A 20,216-nucleotide genomic window follows, 5' to 3' on the forward strand; every position below is an offset into this window, starting at 1 on the left:
CCAAAGCATACCACATCATCCGTCAAACATGTGGAGGCAGTGTTATGGCATGGGCATGTTTGGCTGCCAATGGAACTGGGTCACTGGGGTTTATTGATAATGTGACTGTTGATAGAAGTAGCAGGATGAATTCTGAAGTGTACAGAGCTATACTTTCTGCTTAGATTCAGTCAAATGCTGCAAAACTGATAGGACAGCGCTTCACAGTACAGATGGATAACAACCCAAAACATACTGTGAAAGCAGCCCAAGAGCTTGGAAATTAAATGTTCTTAAATGGCCGAGTCAGTCACCTGACCTCAACCCAACTGAGCTGCTTTTCACTTACTGAAGACAAATCTGAAGGCAGAAAGACCCACAAACAAGCAGCAACTGAAGATGGCTGCAGTAAAGACCTGGCAAATCATCTCAAGGGAGGAAACTCAGCATTTGGTGATGTCCATGGGGTCCAGACGTCAGGTAGTCATTGACTGCAAAGGATTTACCTCCAAGTAATAAAAATAATCCTAATATTTATGATTATATTAGTTTGTCCCATTACTTTTGAGCCTGTGAAAATGGAGGAACTCTGTAAACAATGTCTGTAATTCCTAAACGGTTAATGCAATATTTTTGTTAAACCCCTTGAATTAAAGCTGAAAGTCGACGCTTCAGTCACATCTTGACTGCTTCATTTCAAATCCACTGTGGTGGTGTACAGAGGCAAAATTACCAAAACTGTGTCACTGTCCCAATATTTATGGACCTGACTGTATGTTTAAACTTATACATGATACGAAAATATATTCATGATGTTAGATGGAAAGGATGAAGTCTGTAATTTAAATCATTGTTAAATAAAAAAAACCAGCTCTCCCCTACTAATAGTTTTAAAAAATACATTTCAGACAGAAGCTCTTCATCAGCTGTGCAAGCAGTGCTTCTGAAGTTTGCTCCATAGTGTGAAGCCAAAGGATACTCACATTTCCTTTTTAACATTTTGATTTTGTTTTCACCTCCCACAGTATAATACACAGGCAGATGAGATATGAACTTGTTAAAGTGCTTAATGCATTGCACATTATTTTTTGCTGATAGAGAATGTGAACTTTTCTTTAACAAATCCAGTTGAGAGAGGATTTTATTAGTCTTTCATATTATGATTATTGAGAAGCTGAGAATGTTTATGAGTTTTGATGTAACAGGTGATGCAGAACACAGAGCATCTGGTGAAAGACAGAGTGACAGATGAGTTCTGCTGGGTTCAGTGGGACTCGGACACTCAGAGACTCTTCTTCCTCACAAGCAGGGTCAGAATTCCCCTTATTTCTTCTTTTTTAGCCATAGTCTTAAGAGTAAAGCTGCTGTGGCAGTTCTTCATACAGAAATGAGAAAGAGGCATATAAAGAGCTCATTTGGTGCTAGATTTCTGAAGCGTAGTAGACAGTGGGCCTCATTTATCAAGCTGGATATGAACAGATTTATTTGTAAATCATTTGTAGGAGCATTTACACAGAATATGGTATTCATGAAGATTCGCTAATTTCAGAAACAGTTTGTGTTGTACTCGTGCTTCTGAGTTTAACTTTACACATAAGAAAAACTAATATAAACCTCAGTTGAACAAATCATATGAATTGTGAAGAGTTACTGCACTTTTGTATACAGATTTTGCTGTCAAGTTTAAATAGATTGTGTATTTTTTTGGGTTGCCAAGACAATTTAATTAAAAAAAAAAAAAAACATAGCAGGTTCTCTGTGTGATGAACCTGGTGTCCATGATCACCTGGTACCAGTTGATATACTGTATATATTTTTTCTTCATTTTTATGTCAAACCATTTTCTTTTCACCTCACTTAATTCTAATTAACCTTTTCCATATTTGGCTCCAGTTTTTGGCCTTTCAGGTACTGCATACTGATAAATAATATATTTTTATTGGCATAGTTGAGTCAAAATAACTTTGACACTACCTCTGAGAAAGTCTATTTTTGCCAGACATTCTTCATTTCAGTTGTTTGAACTTTGCCTTTTATGGAGTTTTGTGGGTGTTTTGTGGGAGTATGAAGAAAACAAGCATTTCCAAAACTTTTATAAATATTGCAGAATTTTTTAAAGTTCATTTTGGCTTACACAAATATTTACAGACGTCTTTACAAAAGTATTGATAAATGAGACCCAGTGACCTAACTGACAATAACTGAGACCTAGTGTAATACCAGCATCACACATCAGAAATAAAAATCACTCTTTAAGGTCAGAACTCTTACATTCCTCACAGTTTCACCTCTACAACCTTAAAATAAGAGCATAGTGAGTTTTGAAGAGTGAAACAAAAAAACCCTTCTCTTCCATACCAATGCTTTTTACTGTATTACTGATATTACATTTATCAAGGACATGGCATTCTTAATGTCCTCTCTATTATCTGTCATTTCTTTTCTGAATGTTCTCTGAGTTTCTACAATGACTTTGTGAATGTTTTTTTCTATTTTAGGAGAAATATGTGCTCAAGTGTGTGCAGTTTTTCCCTGATCACAATTTTGAGACCCTGGTAAATATATTAATCATTGTCAGTTCTTTAGCATTGCATCATGTTTAATGACAGATAAAAGAGAGATTTTAAAGTCTTTTTATGTATGACAGTTTGAACTTCCCTTGGAGTTACCCAGTAATCCTTTCACCTCTGTGAGGTAAGTTAGTTATCTTTAGTGGTATAGCTTAATAGTATATTAATATATACTAATATTGTTAAACACAAAACAAAAGTGCAATAATGTGCCATTTGCATGTTTTGTATAGGTTTATTAATTTTGGACATGATCAGTACCAAGAGCGGGAACACGAGGGAATGAAACTGATGGTATTTACAGACAAAACTGGCAAGTCTTCTGATGAACTTTGGTTGACCTTAAGAATTTATAAATGGTATTGAATGCTGTAGTTACACATTATTTAACAAAGTCAATGATTACTGTTGTCTTATATTCTTCACTCACTTGACTTGGGATAGAATTTAAGTTGTATCATTCATGTTGGCAATCAAAGTCCAGGTAATGCACGAATATGGCAGCTGCATTGGATATTTGATCATATATTTAATGGAGAACTGTCTTCATGAATCAAACATAATAATTAGAATACAAAACTACAGTAAATGTGTTAATCTTAGGGAACAGTTTTTGAATTCCATTAAAAAAACACATTTGTATATTAATGATGAATTAATTTGCAACTGTAGATATGATGTAACAGGAATTTGTCTTTTTATCTTTTATTTGAACTTATGCAGAGCAAATAGCACTTTCCAGAAACGTATATGAACCTCTTTGTCCTTTGTCCCCCCCCACAGGGATCATGTGTGTGTGCTACAGCCATCCTCAGCATGGTGTTGATGATTACACATACACCATTGCATTTGTGCACAGAGGTACAAGGACTGAGGTGTTATTTCTAAATACACTCACATTTGTTAATGTGATAACTTTTTTCTGTGTGATTTTTTTATGCAGGCTTCAGTAAAACTTTCACTGTAGCACTTGAGCAACCCGTACTGCCAGGCAGCATGTCAAACCTCCAGCCACTCTTCTTCTATTTGGGTCAGTGCAGGAAACTGATGTTCATTCAGAGAGAAACTTTCAGTCTCACACCTGCATTTGTTTCACAGTGCATTGTCAATCAATCAACAGTTTTTGATGCATGATGTGCAGTGAGATTTTTTTTAAGCATTCTCATTCTCATTTTTCTAAGAGTTCTCATAACATATAATATCTGAAACTCTCCCACAGGTTATTATGTTGTAGTTTATCTAGCTGGCCACTTCCTCCATCTGATCAACTGCAGGCAGCAGGACCTGCTCTGTCACAGTCTCTTTCTGTCAGGTGAGTAGCTCAGATTACTGCTGACGCTGGCCACTGGCATGTGCACCTTACAGTGATAAACTCATCACTCACTGAGAAAGTGACAGTGATTAATTATATTACAGTAGGAAAATAAGAGCTTACTGTGTTAACAAAATGGAGCAAGTGCCTAGGTCACCGAATGAACACAATTATGCAATTCAAGTTCTATTTTATTTGTATAGAGCTTTTAGCAATAGACATTGCCACAAAGCAGTTTTACAGAAATCTAGAGTTAGCTCTGTAATGAGCAGGCCAGTGGTGACAGGGGCAAGGAAAATCACCCTGACAGTTCATTTGGAGGAAACCTCAAGAGGAACCAGACTCAAAAGGGAAACAATCTGCTTTGGGTGACACTGGATAGTGGGATTATAAATTATTACAGTTTACGGTTGTTGAAGAGTAAATGCAAACAGTACAATATATAATGTACAATATATGATGTTTACCATGAGTATATTGAAAATAAAAGTCCTGGGATGAGTCTTTATGATTACACCAGAAGTTCTCTGAAGGGACAATTCTACAGTGGCTATGTGAGATTATTTTAGAGAACCTAGCATACAGCTATCCACAGTCACTGGTGCTCCTTAAGGCCTAGCTAGATTCACTTGGAATTGAACAGAGTCTACTATCATCTCGTGATCATCTCGCGGCGTGGGGCAAACCTATTGGACAGCTCATCGTATTTTGTTCCATTACAGGCTACATTAGCAAACAGTTAAAATGCAGTGGTTGTTCTTGTAGTGAATGTACCTGATTAGTGTGTGTTTGTCAGTAAAAGTGTGGTGGTTCTTTCCCTACATTGTGCTCCTTGGCCTGCAGGTGCTGATGCCCATGTGGATGCATTGGGAGTCAACAGTGTTTTAGTGAGCATTCCCGGTCACAAGCTGCTGGATGGGTGGATGGGCAGGATATATACCATCAACCTCAGCCATGATTTCCTGCTTCAGCTGCTTAGCCCTAATCGGCCCGAGGCACAGCGTCTTGCCGCGCTGCACTGTGTGCTGGGCCACCTGGGACCTGACCAGGACCTAGAAAAGAAGGTGAGACAGAGGGAAAGAAGCTCTGAATGCTTCTCAGATTGTAAATTTAGTGAGTGAGTCAGTTTGGTTTTGTGTGGAATACTTATCTTGGCACAGTAAATGAGAGCTTTGTGTGACGCAAACTCACAAAGTGTAAACACTGTAAAAAAAAAAATAGCTGTGAATTTTGCAGTGATTTACTTTAGTGCTGTAAAATTCACAGTAAACGGCTATAAATATTTACAGTAGCATCTTAATGTTGTATAAAATAACACATAACCCAGTACACTTGCTCATTTGGCTGATGCAGGAGCTGAAGGTTACCATGACAGCTTCGTGTGCTGGGATATGAACACAACATTCTGATCTGTGACTCAAAGCCTTAACCACTGAGCCACCACAGCTACACCACAACAGCACCGCGACTAGCTTACACTTATTCAACTGCTTCTACCACTGAATATACTCCACTAAAAGATGCTCGTTGAGCTAGTTGTGCTGGCTCAGTGGTTAAGGTTACGAGTCACAGATAAGAAGGTTGTGTCTTCAAATCCCAGCCCCAGCAAACTGCCTTGATTGGGTCCTCAGTTGTATCTTCTGTCAACCAAATGTGTTATTTTATACTATATAAGATATTACAGTTCTTTATTGTGAATATGTCTGACAGTTGTTTGCTGTAAATTTTACATTACATTATTGGCACATTACATTACTGGCCACAGACTTCAGGATCTGGAACGGTGCAATCTGTCCACACTTTGGGTTACATACATCTTCATGTGCCAGTTTCCAAGTTGTTGAAACAAGATTTTTGTTTGCAGCAGTTAGTGATGAGTAAACAAACTTGTTTACAGCAGGCTACAGGAAGGTCTGTGGATGGAACGTCTTTGTCAGATACTCGCTTTCTGTGAATGTAGGCGCTTCTTCTTGGCCACATTTAATGATGTAGACTGTAGTAAAAGCTAGATGTCTGACTTCCAGCACTAAGGGTTGTTGGCATACACATGTGTCTGTGTTTGTGTGTGGGGAAAATGGGAACAAGATCATGATGAGAATTTTAATTCGCATTGCATTCTCTTTCCAGATCATCTACTGGATTAGTGAGAACATGATGAGCTTTAATGCTTTTGATCTGATCCAGGAGTTTATTCTTGGTAAGTAGGAATGGGTGCTCTGTGTGTGTGTGTGTGTGTGTGTGTGTGTGTGTGTGTGTGTGTGTGTGTGTGCGTGTGTGTGCGTGTGCGTGTGTGTGTGTGTGTGCGTGTGCGCGTGTGTGTGCGTGTGTGTGCGTGCATAACCATATGAGATGCTAACCAACTTTCTTTCAACTTAGGTTCTTTATACAGGATGTGCTGTCAGCAGTCTCTCAGTCTGAATAAAGTGCTTCCATATTCATCTGTGTTTGAGAAGAAGGTAATTTAAACATAGCCCTTTGACGAAGCACTTCCAAAACAGAATATTCATATATCACACACTGCAACATCATATACATGTTATTTGATAGCAAAGTAGATAAGCAGGGATGTCGTCAGGTCATGTGAAATTTGATTTATGAGTTGTGTGCATCTACAAGTTTTTTTTTTTTTGATCCTGAAACAAGAAGCAAGTAGCAATAGGGTGGGGAAGTGAAATTATTGTTGGAAGTCATTTTTGAATGAAAGCAGAACTGAAAATGTTGACTTGCACTGGATATGCTGTACACTGAGTAGAGTGCTCTGACTGTGTCAGTTTTACGAAATGTCTGTAAAATTGCTTACACTACAGATGATATAGAATTAACTGTTTCCTGCTGCAGGAACTTCCTGTAGCGCTGACTGCTATCCCTGGTGTGAAGTGCACACCTGAGCTGCTCGCTCAGCCAATAATTAAAGGGAAGGTAATGCACAATTCTGTTTATTTCTCTCAGGATTTTACAAGACTGTGGGATGTTTAACTGACAGAAAGATTTGTTTAGATGACACCTGCAGAAATTAAGCATTAATAATCAGAGAAGAAATACAAAGAAGTGGAGGCATTTTTGCATTTTCCTTTGAAATTATGATTATCAAATTATAAAATAAATAATATTTTTTATATTTATAATTTTTTATAAGGAACTGACTATGTAAGTGAATAAAGCAGTTATTAAATATGATGTATGACAATGAAATTAAGTTGATTCTGCTACAACTCAGTTTGATTAAGCTTTACTATGATATAGATGCACAAATATTTCTGGAACAACAATTATTTCTGGAAATTCCATGTAGCTCAAATCTGTGACTACAAATCTATGACTCTTATTGTTACCTTCCTGTTGAATCTAAAAATAATAATCTTGTGTTAGTAGTGTGACTTAATATTAATACTGATACATATTTCAGTCTGCCTTGTCACTGTAGTGTTGATTTACTCAGCTTGTGTCAGATGTAACATTGTTTTGCTTTTGTGTGTAAAAGGCCAGGAGTCTGCAGGGCTACTGGAATGAGCTACAGTGGATTATTGAAAGGGCAAAATATTTTGAGACCGTGCCAAACCCTCGATACCGGTTCTCCCAGATCAAGAGTGACTGGACCAAACTTCAAGCAGCACTGGTGAGGGGAGAAAACACACAATCGCATTCTGCCCTTACTTCCCTATCTCAATCTCATTCTGCCCTATTTACCCTAGGGCTGGTATTTTACATATAAATTCTCATAGTATCTGTAGAGGTAAAGTGTTCTTATGTGTCTGGGATTCTCTTGTAAAATTGGGTCTACAGGATATTGGTATTTCTAGGCTGAGTTCTGTTTGAACACTACTTTTACTTCTAAAATCGTAGCCATGTTTTCTGTGAGTAATAATGACCCATAATATGGTTACAGAATTCAGAGAAAAAGAAATCCTCTGCCTTCCTGCAACAACTTGAGGAAAACGCTAAAAAGTAAGTGGAGTGCTCTGTGTGTGTGTGTGTGTGTGTGTGTGTGTGTGTGTGTGTGTGTAAGAAAGTGGGAAGCCTTTTATTCAATACAGTGTATTCAAGCTTATTCAGTACAGAGATAGCCCTGTAACTGACTACACATGCCCTAAACTCCTGGAGAGCATGTCTCTCTGTAAATGCACAACAAAATCATTCTTTTTGATGGAATTGACTGCCTTTATTAAACCTCTCCCAATCTATACTAAATACTGTCCTTCTAAAGTCTCTATTCTTCACTTGTTCCCTAGAGTTCTGTCTGTGGTAGATACCTGGCATTTGGGTAAGTAAAACTGCAGTAAAAGAGGTGTATTGCTGTGATTTTGCTCTTGACATGTAGGAATAATGGCAGGACACACACACACATACACACACACACACACAAAATATTTTTAATGGAAATGTTCTTAACTTTGACCTAACGTTTCAGGGCCAAATAGTTTGGGTCCTCTGAGAGCTGGTTTCATTTTTCTGTGTAATGAATAAAGTATGTAATAAACACAGAGTGCATTGGGAGTAGAGGAATGGGGGAGTTAGCAAAGTCCTCAAATTCCCCTTTTTTTGCATTTGTTCACTCTCATGTTACACCACAACAGGTGGAATTTCTGTCTGGTCACAGTTAAATATTACTCCTGTTACGATTATGAGTAAAATCAACTTATGAAGAACATATGGCTAATGAAAATGCAAAAATAAATGAGGGCTGAACTACCGGTGAACTCTGACTCTCTCTGTGGTCCGCAGATAAGAGAGTGGTTCCTCTCTTTCAGGAGGTGGACCAGCCGCAGAGGGCGCTAGTAGGCGTGGTAAGTTACAGCTCATTCCGACACTGGTTTCCCAAAACTTTCTATGACCTTCTGTTTCATTCCGACTACTGACACCTGATCGCTGATAATCATTGATTTTGGACATCTTTGGCAGTTGTGTTAGGTTTCTGTGGAGGAAGGTAGATGCCATGAAAGAGGGCTGGTTACAACTGCTCTCTCAGTGCATTATCTAATCAGAAGACACTGCGTATAAAGCCACAATTAAGAATTTTTCTTCACTTAATTGTTAAGGGACAAGTATTTTCTTTTTATAATCACATATCATACTGATGGTTCTTCTTTATTATGCTGTTTTGTCATGCAATTTGGTGACTGAGCATTGTTCATAATAATCTATATAAGCTGCTATATTTCCATTATACTCATTTTACAGGGGTGAAGACATTTGAATGTCACATTTATTAATCATTATGATTGGGTTTCTCTTGGTCAGGTGGTGGATAAGCTCCGGGAACACCTGAACAAACACCTGCCACAGATGGGGAAGAAAAAGATTGAAATGCTGGTGGTGAACTACATGGCCAAGCTGGTGTGTGCCCTCATGTCTCCCAGGAACATCCTGGAAGTTAGCGATTTATAGCTAAGTGTTCATTGTATAATACAAGTGATAAAACGAAATGCTTAAAAAAATTTTTTTTGAACTGCCAGCAGCTTAAAATAGACATGGCACAGCGGTTTGCACACAACACTGGCAGAGCACGTAGTGTGAGCTTTTATAATACCGAATTCTTAATCCTGATTGGTTAGAAGGTGTTGATTAATTTTTCTATAACAGCAAAACTTTGAGTAATTATGGAGGGCAGGACTGTGATCTCTCTGATAAAAGAATGGAGGAACATCTAATCATTAAGTAGCGCTCATGCCGGATAGCCTCACTGTTATTAAGTTTTCACTGTAGTGTCCATCGGTGCGTCTGTTTGAGATTCTCAAGCTATCTCAAGAACGAGTGGTTGCATGTTTGTAGAATTTATATGGAATTATCATTCTAACCAGAAGATGAACTGATTAGATTTTGGAATTGAGCCAAACAGGGTCAAGGTCCCAGCAAGGTCAAATGTCTGAAATAGTTTTCTTCAATAGCTTCCTTCATGTTTGATGAAGCATTGATCAGCATATCAGCATATATGTATAATAATACAATATTGCGAACTGTTCCTATCCGTATACACTTAATAGTAAGAGGGTAAATTATTTCCCATTAGAAAAAGGATTTATTAGAGAATGTGTAGCTCAGAGACAGGAAGTCTTTTCGCACTGGTGTTTTTTTTTTTTTTTTTTTTTTTTTTTTAACTGTAGTTTCTATATTACAAACGTATTAGTTTTGGGGAAATACATGGACACATAATCACACATAAAACTGTCACCATGACATTTTTCCAAGTAACAAGCAGATATCTCTCCTGGAACACAGAGTGAATAGGATGTGTTTTCACAAGGAGACTTCCTGTTATTTCCGAGCAGAGAGAGCATGAGGACATGAGAAGTCCAGCATGTTGTGTGTGTGCATGCGCATGATTGGCACACGCTAAAATGTGCTGAATATGTGGAGACTTTTTTTGGACGGGTGAAAACAGGAATATAGAAGATCATTTCACTGTTTTATTTTATGTGAATTCATTTTACCATGTGACACAAAATGTTTGCTATTTGATAGTTTTGTAGTGAAATTTATAGAATACAGTATGTAAAAAGTAAAAGGAGAACTAGAAGGTTAAAGTTCATGGATCAACTTTATCCTCTAAAGATGATAAAAGATTTAAACTATTTTACAGTGTTTTGTTGTCATTGATTTTAAATTTTTTTTAAAACATTTAACAGTAAAGTGTGTAACGGTTAAAAGGCTAAAGGCTACATTAAAATCTTAAATTGTTGCTAGCATATTTAAGTTGCTAGGGTATTGGCAGATGGTTGCTAAGCTAACACAGGTGGTTGCTAGGGTGATACTAGGTGGTTGCTGTGCGGTTGCTAGGGTGTTGCTAAGTGGTTCCTATGTTCTCCCAGCTGGTTGTTATCATATTCCAGTTGGTTGCTAGTTTGTTGCTAGGTCATTACTATGCTAACCCAGTTGGTTGCTATGGTGTTTCTAGTAGGTTTCAATATGATCCGAGGTGGTAATCAGGTTGGAGCTAGTTGTTTGCTAAGGAAACAGCTGGTTGCTAGGGTGTTAACTGTTTGTGATCATAGTCCAGCTGGTTGCTAGGGTTTTTACTAGGTGTGGCAATGCAGGTTGTATTCATTATATCTGAACTAAGAAAGGCTCAAATCTGTGAAAGCAGGACCAGCTGAACATTTCCCATGTATTCCTATAGGAAAAACAACGCACTTTGAAGCATTGCTATGCGGCAGCCGTAATTCCATTCTTTCCCAAAAACACAAGCACTTTATTCCACATAAGATCTATGATTGTGCTGAATTTTGTGGCTCTACGTGAAAAATTGCTACCCGTGAAAACAGTACATCTTTTTGAATAAAATAATAGTAAGAGGAAGAAGATTATGAAGCCTGCAACAGGGGCTTTGTCTGATACGTGTCCATATTGGAGATACATACAGCGGGGTTCAAACATCTGAGAGCGCTAGTGAAAATGCTACTATTTTGCATTCTTTTCTAATTTTCATTACAAATTATATTATTGACAACAACTTGAGTGAAAAGTAGAATCTTTGAAATATTTACATGAATTTCAGAGTTTTTTAGTATTTGGCACGTCCCCTTTTTGCTTTAATGACAGAGCAACTCGAGCTGACGTGGACTCCACAAGATTGTGTAAAACCTTATGATCCATTTTAGATCAAATCCATCATAATGTCGTCTGATCACACGCTTCAATAGAAGAGATCAGACATGAGGAAAATCTGATCTTTTTGTACAAAGCAGTTAACCTGGTCAATATCACACATTTCCTTACATTTAAATTGGGAGCTAGGAGTAGTGCAGAATCTTGAGTAAAAAAAAAATCCCAGATTTTCAGTGTGTCTCAGACTTTTAGACCACGCTGTATGTGAAAAACATACAGAAAAAAACCTTCTGAAACCCGTTCCTAAAATGAGTATGAGTATACAGTACTATGAGTATGAATAAAGTGAGAAATAATGCTTTCATGCTTGTCAGAGAAGTTTTTGAAATCCACAGGACTTTCTACTGATGTTCAGTTTATAATGTGTGTGTGTTTTTGTGTGTTTTTGTGTGTAGCTGGAGCTGCTCAGACACATGCTGGAGACTCTGTGGCTGAAGCTGAACTTGGGACACACTGTGCTTTGCCTGTGAGTGGTGATATATAAAGAGCAATAAGTATGTAACTGCAAGTTACACAGGAGCCTAAGAGAGTGTAATCGGCCCTGCTGTCTGGGTGGGAAGGATGTAATGTTGTATAAGCAGCAGCAGATCTGTGGTAACAGAGCTGCCCATGTCTCAGAGGAAGCAGGCGTTAGCCCGATTGGCAGCAGTTGTCTGATTGTAACTAGCAAGTGGATGAGAATTGGCAAGGGAGACAAAGACTAACTTAAATATCAAAATCAAAGAGAAACTTTTAATAAGGTTTTTCAGTTCCTGGTTTAAACACTGGGTGTCACAATCACATAAATTCACAAAAAGGAATCAGCTTCCAAACTCCTGTTTAAACATATAGATGGATGTGTTTAAAATTCACCTATCTAACTATTCACTTAAAATATAAGACATTGTAATTGTGGCAATTGAGCAGACATACTGTTTTATTTTCATTATTACACATAGTATTACAGATAATAAGAAAGATGGTCCAGCACCCCATTTTTTTTTCTGGGTCTAGCTCCCAGTAACAAAAGTGTGGTTAGTCTGAGATTAACTATTATCATTGTGTTTTGTGTGCTCTAGTAAACAGCAAGGCAACTCGGAGGAGTGGACAATGTTTCATACGATGTGTCGGATTGTGGAAGCAGCTGAAGGACTCTGTCTTCCCCTCCCACCCGGTAAGAGGAACCTCCCATTTCAGTCCTCACACTCCCAATGTATTTCACTCTTCTTTACATTTAAGACAAAGGTGATTCCTGTTAAAATGTATATAGATAAATGCTGGTATATGATATGGTGTGAAAATATCTAGGTTATTCTACACTTCTGAGTGTGCTGGGTGTACGCTGTCTACCTCGCCACACTTTCTTGCTGTATGTGGACCATGGCTTTCTACACCTCACTGAACCTTTTGTGTCACGCCTTATGACAGGTGATGGTTACTGCTACACATGCACACAGAAACATACAGTACACTTACATCAATAAATATGGAGGTTTTGGAAAAGTTTGTGTGTTTTTTATGTGGGAATCTCTGCCTTAATCTGAGACCCTGAGTCAGTGAACCAACTGAGCATTTTGTTTTACTCAAGAGAAAAGAAGGTTACTCATTGTAAACACAACAGACGCTGTGTCACTGATAAGTGAGACTCCAAAAAATCTGCTTCAACTTTCCCACCAGCATGCCATGACATAAGGTCCTCTTGATATCCAAAATTTCTGGCATTGGGAGAAAGCAAACAGTGTTTGAAGGTATACACTTACATAGTTATAAATTAGGAGTTGGATTCTGCTTTGATTTCACAGAAGACCATTAGAGAAAGGATACACATATGCACAAATCAGCATCATATCATCAGAGCAGTGCAGGTCCAGGAGAACGATGTCTTGCATGCAATCATTTTATTCATTTCAGAAGAAAAGACTGTGTTTACTGTATCTTTGTTCCCTACCCCTCTCTGTAGTTCAACTCAACTTGTTCTTCATTCTATTTCGCAGATCTAGATAACAGTAATGGCAATGAAGAACTGAAGTTCAGTGTCCTGAAAAGACTTCCTGAGGTAATGTTTACCTACCCATATTTGTTTGTGTAAAGTACTAGCGTACTAGCAATCATGTGGTTATAATGAATACGGGCACAGCTGTGGTTACCTGTGGCCTCATGCCTACAGCCGAATCATAGCCGTGACGATATTCAGTATAACCTCACTCTTGCTTGTGTGACAGTGTCTGGTGTGTGTGTATGTATGTGTGTGTGTGTGTGTGTATGTATGTATATATATATATATATATATATATATATATATATATATATATATATAATATGTTTATGTATATGTATATTAGAGGCACCTGTACACCTGCACATTCATGCAGTTATCCAATCAGCCAATCATGTGACAGCAGCACAGTGCATAAAAACATGCAGATACAGGCCAAGATCTTCAGTTAATGTTCACATCAAACGTCAGAATGAAGAAAAAGTGTGATCTCTGTGACTTTAACCGTGGCATGGCTGTTGGTGCCAGATGGGCAGGTTTGAGTTTTTCAGAAACTGCTGATCTCCTGGGATTTTCACACACAACCGTCTCTAGAGTTTACACAGAATGGTGCGAAAAATAAAAAAACACTGAGTGAGCAACAGTTCTGTGGGAGGAAACACCTTGTTGATGAGAGAGATCAGAGGAGAATGGCCAGATTGGTTCAAGCTGCCAGGAAGGATATAGTAACTCAAATAATCACACTTTATAACCGGGGTGAGCAGAAAAGCATCTCAGCATGCACAACACACTGAACATGGAGCTGGATGAGCTACAACAGCAGAAGACCACATCAGGTTCCTCTCCTGTCAGCCAAGAACAGGAATCTGAGGCTCTCATGAGCACAGACTCACTGAAACTGGACAGCTAAAGACTGGGAAAAAATCTCACTTGGTCTTTTTCCAGTCTTCAGCTGTTCAGGTTCAGTGAGTCTGTGCTTATGAGATGCTTTTCTCCTCACCATGGATGATCTCTCTCATCAACAAGGTGTTTCAGCCTGCAGACCCTCTGCTCCCAGGATGTTTTTTGTTTTTCGCACCATTCTGTGTAAACTCTAGAGACTGTTGTGTGTGATCATGAGCTTTGCAGGTAAAGCTAATCAAGATCAGAGATGTCAAGATAACTTTACTATATTTTACCAGTTAAAATGTTGTGAGAATTCATCATACAAACATGAAAAACTGTCAACCTTTTCATGGGCTTGGATTTTGTTTCAGTGCCTGGCCCAGAGAGTGTGTCAGCTTTGGGATCATCCAGTCAGCTCAGCCTGCATCACCAGACAGTGTGTGAGAAGACTATTGGAGAAATACACCAAGACCAAGGTGAGCCTGGACATACTCTGTCAGAAAGCCAATCGTGTTTAATCCAAAACCACCTGTTATCATTAATCAGTCTGGTCACAACAACATATTTAAACATATTTCAGTAGTCCATGGTTCAGTAGTCCAAAGAACTAGGTTTTTAGCCAATCCACTGAAAAGCCTGCTTGTATTGCTATAGTGGTGAGTGGGAGCACCTTTGTCTGACAAATGTGTGTGTGAAACCTTCCGGAACAATATAAAAGATACTGTTCATATGTTTAGTATGATTTCTGTATCGGCGCAAGCACTGTTGAGAGCTTGGTTATGTAATGTGCTCTGGAATTGTGACTGGTTAAGAGACTGCAGAGCTAAGGTTACTGTACACTTCACAGGCATCAGTGCAGTTGGACAGAGACAAACTGTGCTCTCGACGTGAGCTTCTGCCTCTAACCTACCTTGTCACTATTCTCTCAGACATGGAAGAGCAAGGTATTTTATTTTGAGAGATTTGGTATGTTTTGGAGATTGGTGTGGTGTGGTGGATGCTGTGCAGTAACCATAACTGTGCCTTTGTATGTTTTTTGTGTTTTAGCTACAAATCCCTTTGAGGAACAGGAGAATGTGGATGCCAGGTTTGTGGAGGAAATTGCACTAAAGCAAACTCTGATCAAACTGGGTTTTGAGGGCAAGTGAACACAAGGGGAAGAATGTATGGCTGCACCTGAAGTGCTGCGGAGAGAAACTGACTGAGATATGTCACACTGAAACCCGATGCCTGATATTTTGCTGTGTTTAGCACACATGCTGCACAGTGAAAACATGCTGTTTAATATCCATCACATTCATCTGAAAAGCAGGAACCTTCACCTGGCGTACAAATGCACATACAGTGCTGCCTGCTGATTTCGATTAAAGAAGTTATGTAGGTAAAACCGTGGAACAGCTGCTTGATCTTCCTATGGAGAGAGTTAAGATTCTGTAATTAAATAACTGAACTAAGTCAAAAGGGATTTCTGTATCGGCTGTCCGTTCACACTGCTGTGTATATAAAACTTCTTTTTTTTGTCATCTGTGTTCTTAAATTTCCTGTAACAGAGTGCGATTACTATAGAATGCTGAGTTACTCTCTACATTTCTGTGTAAATACTAAGCTGAAGGAGGGTTTTTGTGAAACATGACAGTGATCTAGGCCTAATCCTGCATCAGGGGTAATGTAGGCTAATGGTGACAAACTGGCAAGCAGAAATAGATGGGCTGGACGTTGAAACAAGCTTAAGATTAATCTCACTTTGACAATGATTGACAGTAACTAGACTGTGCAAAGTAGCATCTGAACTTCCCTGTTAGGACACTGATGCAGTAATAACAAATGTTAGAGTCACCAATCAGAACACACACGTCCTCTGAACATATGAAGTCTATGTAAAAGGGAGTGATGGTGAGAGCTTCCATGTATTTCTCTGCATTTCCCTCTGGATCTCCAGAGTGTTTTCTGCCAGGAACTATCTGAATTCCCCACATGAAGTTCCAGAGAAAGCAAGCCTTAGCCAATAAACATGAGGTAACTAATCAAAAGCAGGTGTAACATTTTGTTCTTTGGAAAAAGAAATTGTCTTGTTAAAGTGGGAATAGATACGATCTTTTATTTTAACTTTCGTTTTTGCTGATGTGTATATGTCTGAATATGCTGTGGACATGAATGTAATGTGGGGCACTAGATCTCAAGGGGCTTGGGCTGAGGCTTGCGGATGTGGCGCATGTTGGTTCCAGGCTCGCTCGGTTTGAAAGGTGCCAGGGCTCCATAGGGTTTGGGCAGAGGTAGTGAACCTTCAGCTGGGATGTAGGAATTGGGCCGCAAGTCTGCCGTGGTGTGGACTCCGTTTGGAAGCTGACTCCATTCTTCCTCCTCAGTCATCTAATATTGAAAAACACACAAACACACACACATGTTTGGGAATGCACAGCTGATAGCAATGTTCCCCTGCTTAGTACTCAGGGCCCCAATATGGTCCACATTTTTGCAATGTCTCCTTAATTTTGTCACATGCCAATTCCCGCCCACCAGCCAGCTTTCCCCTGTCATACAATAGCTATTCCTTTCTTGTTTTCTCCAAGTAATAATAAGCTAGGCACCACATGTTTTTGACTTGCTGCTCATGCTACTTCTGCATACATGAGCTCGCAGACAGCCGCAACTGGCTAGTGTCGCTGTGATTGTCAGGGGAGAGAAAGTATGTATGCGTCTCTCACCTACAGAGCACAGCCAATTTTGCTCTATTTTTTGCATTTTTCTAGCTTGAGTAACTAGTAGTTGTGTCATGAACCGCATAATTAATGTATACGATTAATACTTAAAAATCAGCTGACACTTTTTTCCTCACTAAATGGTCCCATCATGCACCACAGAACAGAGGAGGCAACATGGTTTTACAAGTGACTGTAGCGTATAGGTTTTTTGCTGTGATGCTTTTGTCTCTGTCTCAAAGCTGTCTTTCTTAATAAACTGGACATTAAAATGGAAACATTGGGCCTCATTTATCAATTTTGTAGTAAATTTGTGTACAAAAAATACCCAGAGTTACAAAAGTTTCTCTAAAGTTGGTTTCCTTCGTACTCACGCGCGTTGATATTGATAAATGACAATCACATGTAAAGTACGAAGTGCATGCACACGACTGCTCATTTGTGTTTATTGACGCTGAAAAACTCTGTAAAAATTAAAGCTCACAGAAAGCTGAAAGCATAAAATGAGGACAAAACTGTGAAAAGCAATTTCTCAGAGGCAGAAGTGGAAGTTATTTTGACTCACATCTATGGCCATAAAAATATTTTTTAGCACGACACCAGCACCTGAAAATAAAATCTGGAGACAAATTGCAGAAATGTGAATTACACTTCACTCAGGGAAACTTCTTTGTTTAATTGTTTCAAGCGTCTCTGCAACCGTCAGCCAGAACACACTGACATGCTTTTTGGCCTCTCGTGCACCAATGCATCCTCCCTGATGCCGTGTTGGAAAAGCAGGAGGTAAAGTGTCGTAAGGAAACATGATGTATTCTGGAAGAAGCTTGATGATGGCACGCAGCACACTAGGGAGAATTCGGCACATTGTAGTAGCTGATCAGTCACTTATCTCTCTTTGACGGAACATACCGTTAACGGAACATTAACGGAACATAACGTGGCAAACAGAACCGACTTGTAATTCAGCTTTAGTCTTTAAAAATAAGAATCATACCGGTCTCTAAATATCTGTTCACGGCGTGTCCCTATTCTTTCAGAAGCCTAATGCCAGCTGAGCCGTTGCAAAGACCAGCCTGTCCTCCTTTTATGTGCATTTATTTTGTCTTAATTGAATGACTAGTCGTTTGGTTTAAATTTATGGATTTGTGTTGGCTTGCTTTTTTAATTATTTTATTTTTTTCATATTTAATATTTATTGAATGTATTAAAATATTTCTTGCATTTAATTTTGTTATTATTAAATGACTGGGTTACACAAAATGATTATAAAATCCATGTATGCCCTTAAATAAATTATTTAAACTTGTGTAATCTCTACCCATGCCAGTTATCTGAGTCAAAGCCAGTCATTTGAGGTTCACATTAGTCTCCTTATACGAGTTGTATAACTAACAGTAATTTCGACCCAGGCTCTGTCCTGGGCATCTACCTGGCGTTTCTGCTGGGCTCGCGTTTGGCGCAACCACTCCTGCTCTATGGTGTCAGAAGGTGCGAGTCCCATCTCCAGTCTTCTTTGGCACAAGTCAAGCTCAAACTCTTTCTCACGAAGCTCCTGCTGGAGACACAGAGCCTGCGTCTGACGCATGGCCAACTCTGACACTACAGCCATCAACTTCTTAGTGCACTCCTTAATGCGGCTCTGGAACTCATTGACCTGAGACACACAAACAGACCGACACACCACCACGACAAACTACACAGCTGTACAAATCAGGAAATAAGACTGCTACAGTTTAATCCTCATGCTTTTACACTAGTTAGCAGTGAATGTCCCATTGACCTAAGCCTCCTCTTCTGATTCAGCAATAAGCTATTTTGTAATACTTAATATATATATATATATTCACCAGACACTTAAATAGGAACACCTGTATTCATGCAGTTATCTAATCAGCCAATCACACAGATACAGGTCAAGAGCTTCAGTTCAATGTTCACATCAAACATCAGAATGGGGGGAAATGCAGCATGGTTGTTGGTGCCAGATGGTCTGGTTTGAGTATTTCAGAAGCTGCTGTAATTTTCACACACAACAGTCTGTTTAAACAGAGTGGTGTGAAAAACAAAAAAAACCCTCCCACTTTCCCTGCATCACATGCAAGTAAACACCTCCCGCTCCACTCGCGTGACTTTTTTGTTGCTTCTCGCGTGGCCTAGCCTGAAATAGACACCCTTTGTGGTGACAAGATTTCTATAAATAAATAAATAAATAAAAGAATAGCCTGCCTTCTCTTCATAATTGTATTTGTTTAGGATCTGTTCAGTCTGAGAAATAAGCCAAGCTTAAAAGGTTTAGTGTTGGAAAAATGTAAATAATAAAAATACTAAAATAATAATTAGAACAGGGTTAATGGTATGGATGCACTGATATTTAGTGCCTTTGGCTTTTGGCACACTTGGTTTTCGGCTGTACGAGGAACGATGCTGAGCGTCTTTTTGTGCTGCTCCGTGTGTTTCTGAGCACAGCACAGTGCCAAAAAATGATTCTCATTCAGTTTTAAATCGAACTGTGCTACGTAGATTAAATGTATTTTATTTTATATTGCTTACATTTTAAATAATAATAATAATAATAAAGGACCTTATTTTTGCTCAAATGAATAATCTTAAATTTTTTTTTCTTTCTTCAGTCAGTCTGTTTTTCAGGGTTTTCAAATATTCACAATAATAACAATAAGACAGTGATGTTGCTTCTATTTTTATTACCATGAATTTTGGTAATTCCGTGTGTCTGTGTCTGTGCTTACCTTCTTGGCCAGTCTGAGTGTGTCCTCTTTACCGTTATCTGCCTTTGTACGAATGTGCTGAGACAGTCGGGTCACCTGCTCATAGATCAACTCTTTCTCCAGCAGCTGAGCCTCTCTCACTGCCAGCTGCACCTCCAGCTACACACACCACAGTCAGTTGCACATTCACAATTAACTGGCTACATAAATAATAGGTTAGAGCAAATCAGTTAAGTTTAACTGTATCACACCTGTTCTATCTTCTTGATGAGCTCAGGAGGAGATGGATCTTCACCACTCAGTTTACGCAATGGCCTCTCTGTAACTTGGTCCTCAAGAGTCTTCTCCAGGGATAAATTGTGTTCCTTACACTCAGCTAGCTAGCAGGAGCACACACACACACACACCATAAGAGGTTCATGAACTTAAAGTGCTGATCTATTTAATGTTTATCAATTGGTACAGCAA

General features: G+C 38.8%; 2 protein-coding genes across 3 annotated transcripts in view; one reads left to right on the forward strand and one right to left on the reverse strand.

The window, feature by feature from the left end:
• The window catches only part of gsap (gamma-secretase activating protein), a 33,531-nt gene extending 15,203 nt beyond the window's left edge, over positions 1–18,328 (forward strand). For both annotated transcript variants that reach the window (XM_053237254.1, XM_053237255.1), the window contains 23 exons: positions 1,185–1,289; positions 2,478–2,534; positions 2,627–2,673; positions 2,783–2,862; positions 3,333–3,410; positions 3,493–3,579; positions 3,769–3,861; positions 4,705–4,925; positions 5,989–6,058; positions 6,238–6,317; positions 6,700–6,780; positions 7,343–7,477; positions 7,748–7,806; positions 8,091–8,122; positions 8,584–8,645; positions 9,100–9,195; positions 11,859–11,929; positions 12,522–12,616; positions 12,751–12,870; positions 13,437–13,498; positions 14,695–14,799; positions 15,171–15,267; positions 15,371–18,328. In XM_053237254.1, the coding sequence (XP_053093229.1) occupies positions 1,185–1,289; positions 2,478–2,534; positions 2,627–2,673; positions 2,783–2,862; positions 3,333–3,410; positions 3,493–3,579; positions 3,769–3,861; positions 4,705–4,925; positions 5,989–6,058; positions 6,238–6,317; positions 6,700–6,780; positions 7,343–7,477; positions 7,748–7,806; positions 8,091–8,122; positions 8,584–8,645; positions 9,100–9,195; positions 11,859–11,929; positions 12,522–12,616; positions 12,751–12,870; positions 13,437–13,498; positions 14,695–14,799; positions 15,171–15,267; positions 15,371–15,471 (2,034 nt within the window). In that variant the 3' untranslated portion in view covers positions 15,472–18,328. The remainder of the gene's footprint in view (positions 1–1,184; positions 1,290–2,477; positions 2,535–2,626; positions 2,674–2,782; positions 2,863–3,332; positions 3,411–3,492; positions 3,580–3,768; positions 3,862–4,704; positions 4,926–5,988; positions 6,059–6,237; positions 6,318–6,699; positions 6,781–7,342; positions 7,478–7,747; positions 7,807–8,090; positions 8,123–8,583; positions 8,646–9,099; positions 9,196–11,858; positions 11,930–12,521; positions 12,617–12,750; positions 12,871–13,436; positions 13,499–14,694; positions 14,800–15,170; positions 15,268–15,370) is intronic.
• The window catches only part of ccdc146 (coiled-coil domain containing 146), a 29,806-nt gene continuing 26,082 nt past the window's right edge, over positions 16,493–20,216 (reverse strand). Inside the window, exons 16-19 of the mRNA XM_026918922.3 lie at positions 20,000–20,128; positions 19,770–19,907; positions 18,452–18,676; positions 16,493–16,693 (exon numbers count right to left, since the gene is read on the reverse strand). Coding sequence (XP_026774723.2) covers positions 16,493–16,693; positions 18,452–18,676; positions 19,770–19,907; positions 20,000–20,128 — 693 coding nt within the window. The remainder of the gene's footprint in view (positions 16,694–18,451; positions 18,677–19,769; positions 19,908–19,999; positions 20,129–20,216) is intronic.

The sequence above is a fragment of the Pangasianodon hypophthalmus genome, chromosome 9 (genome assembly GCF_027358585.1).
Source record: "Pangasianodon hypophthalmus isolate fPanHyp1 chromosome 9, fPanHyp1.pri, whole genome shotgun sequence".
NCBI lineage: Eukaryota > Metazoa > Chordata > Actinopteri > Siluriformes > Pangasiidae > Pangasianodon > Pangasianodon hypophthalmus.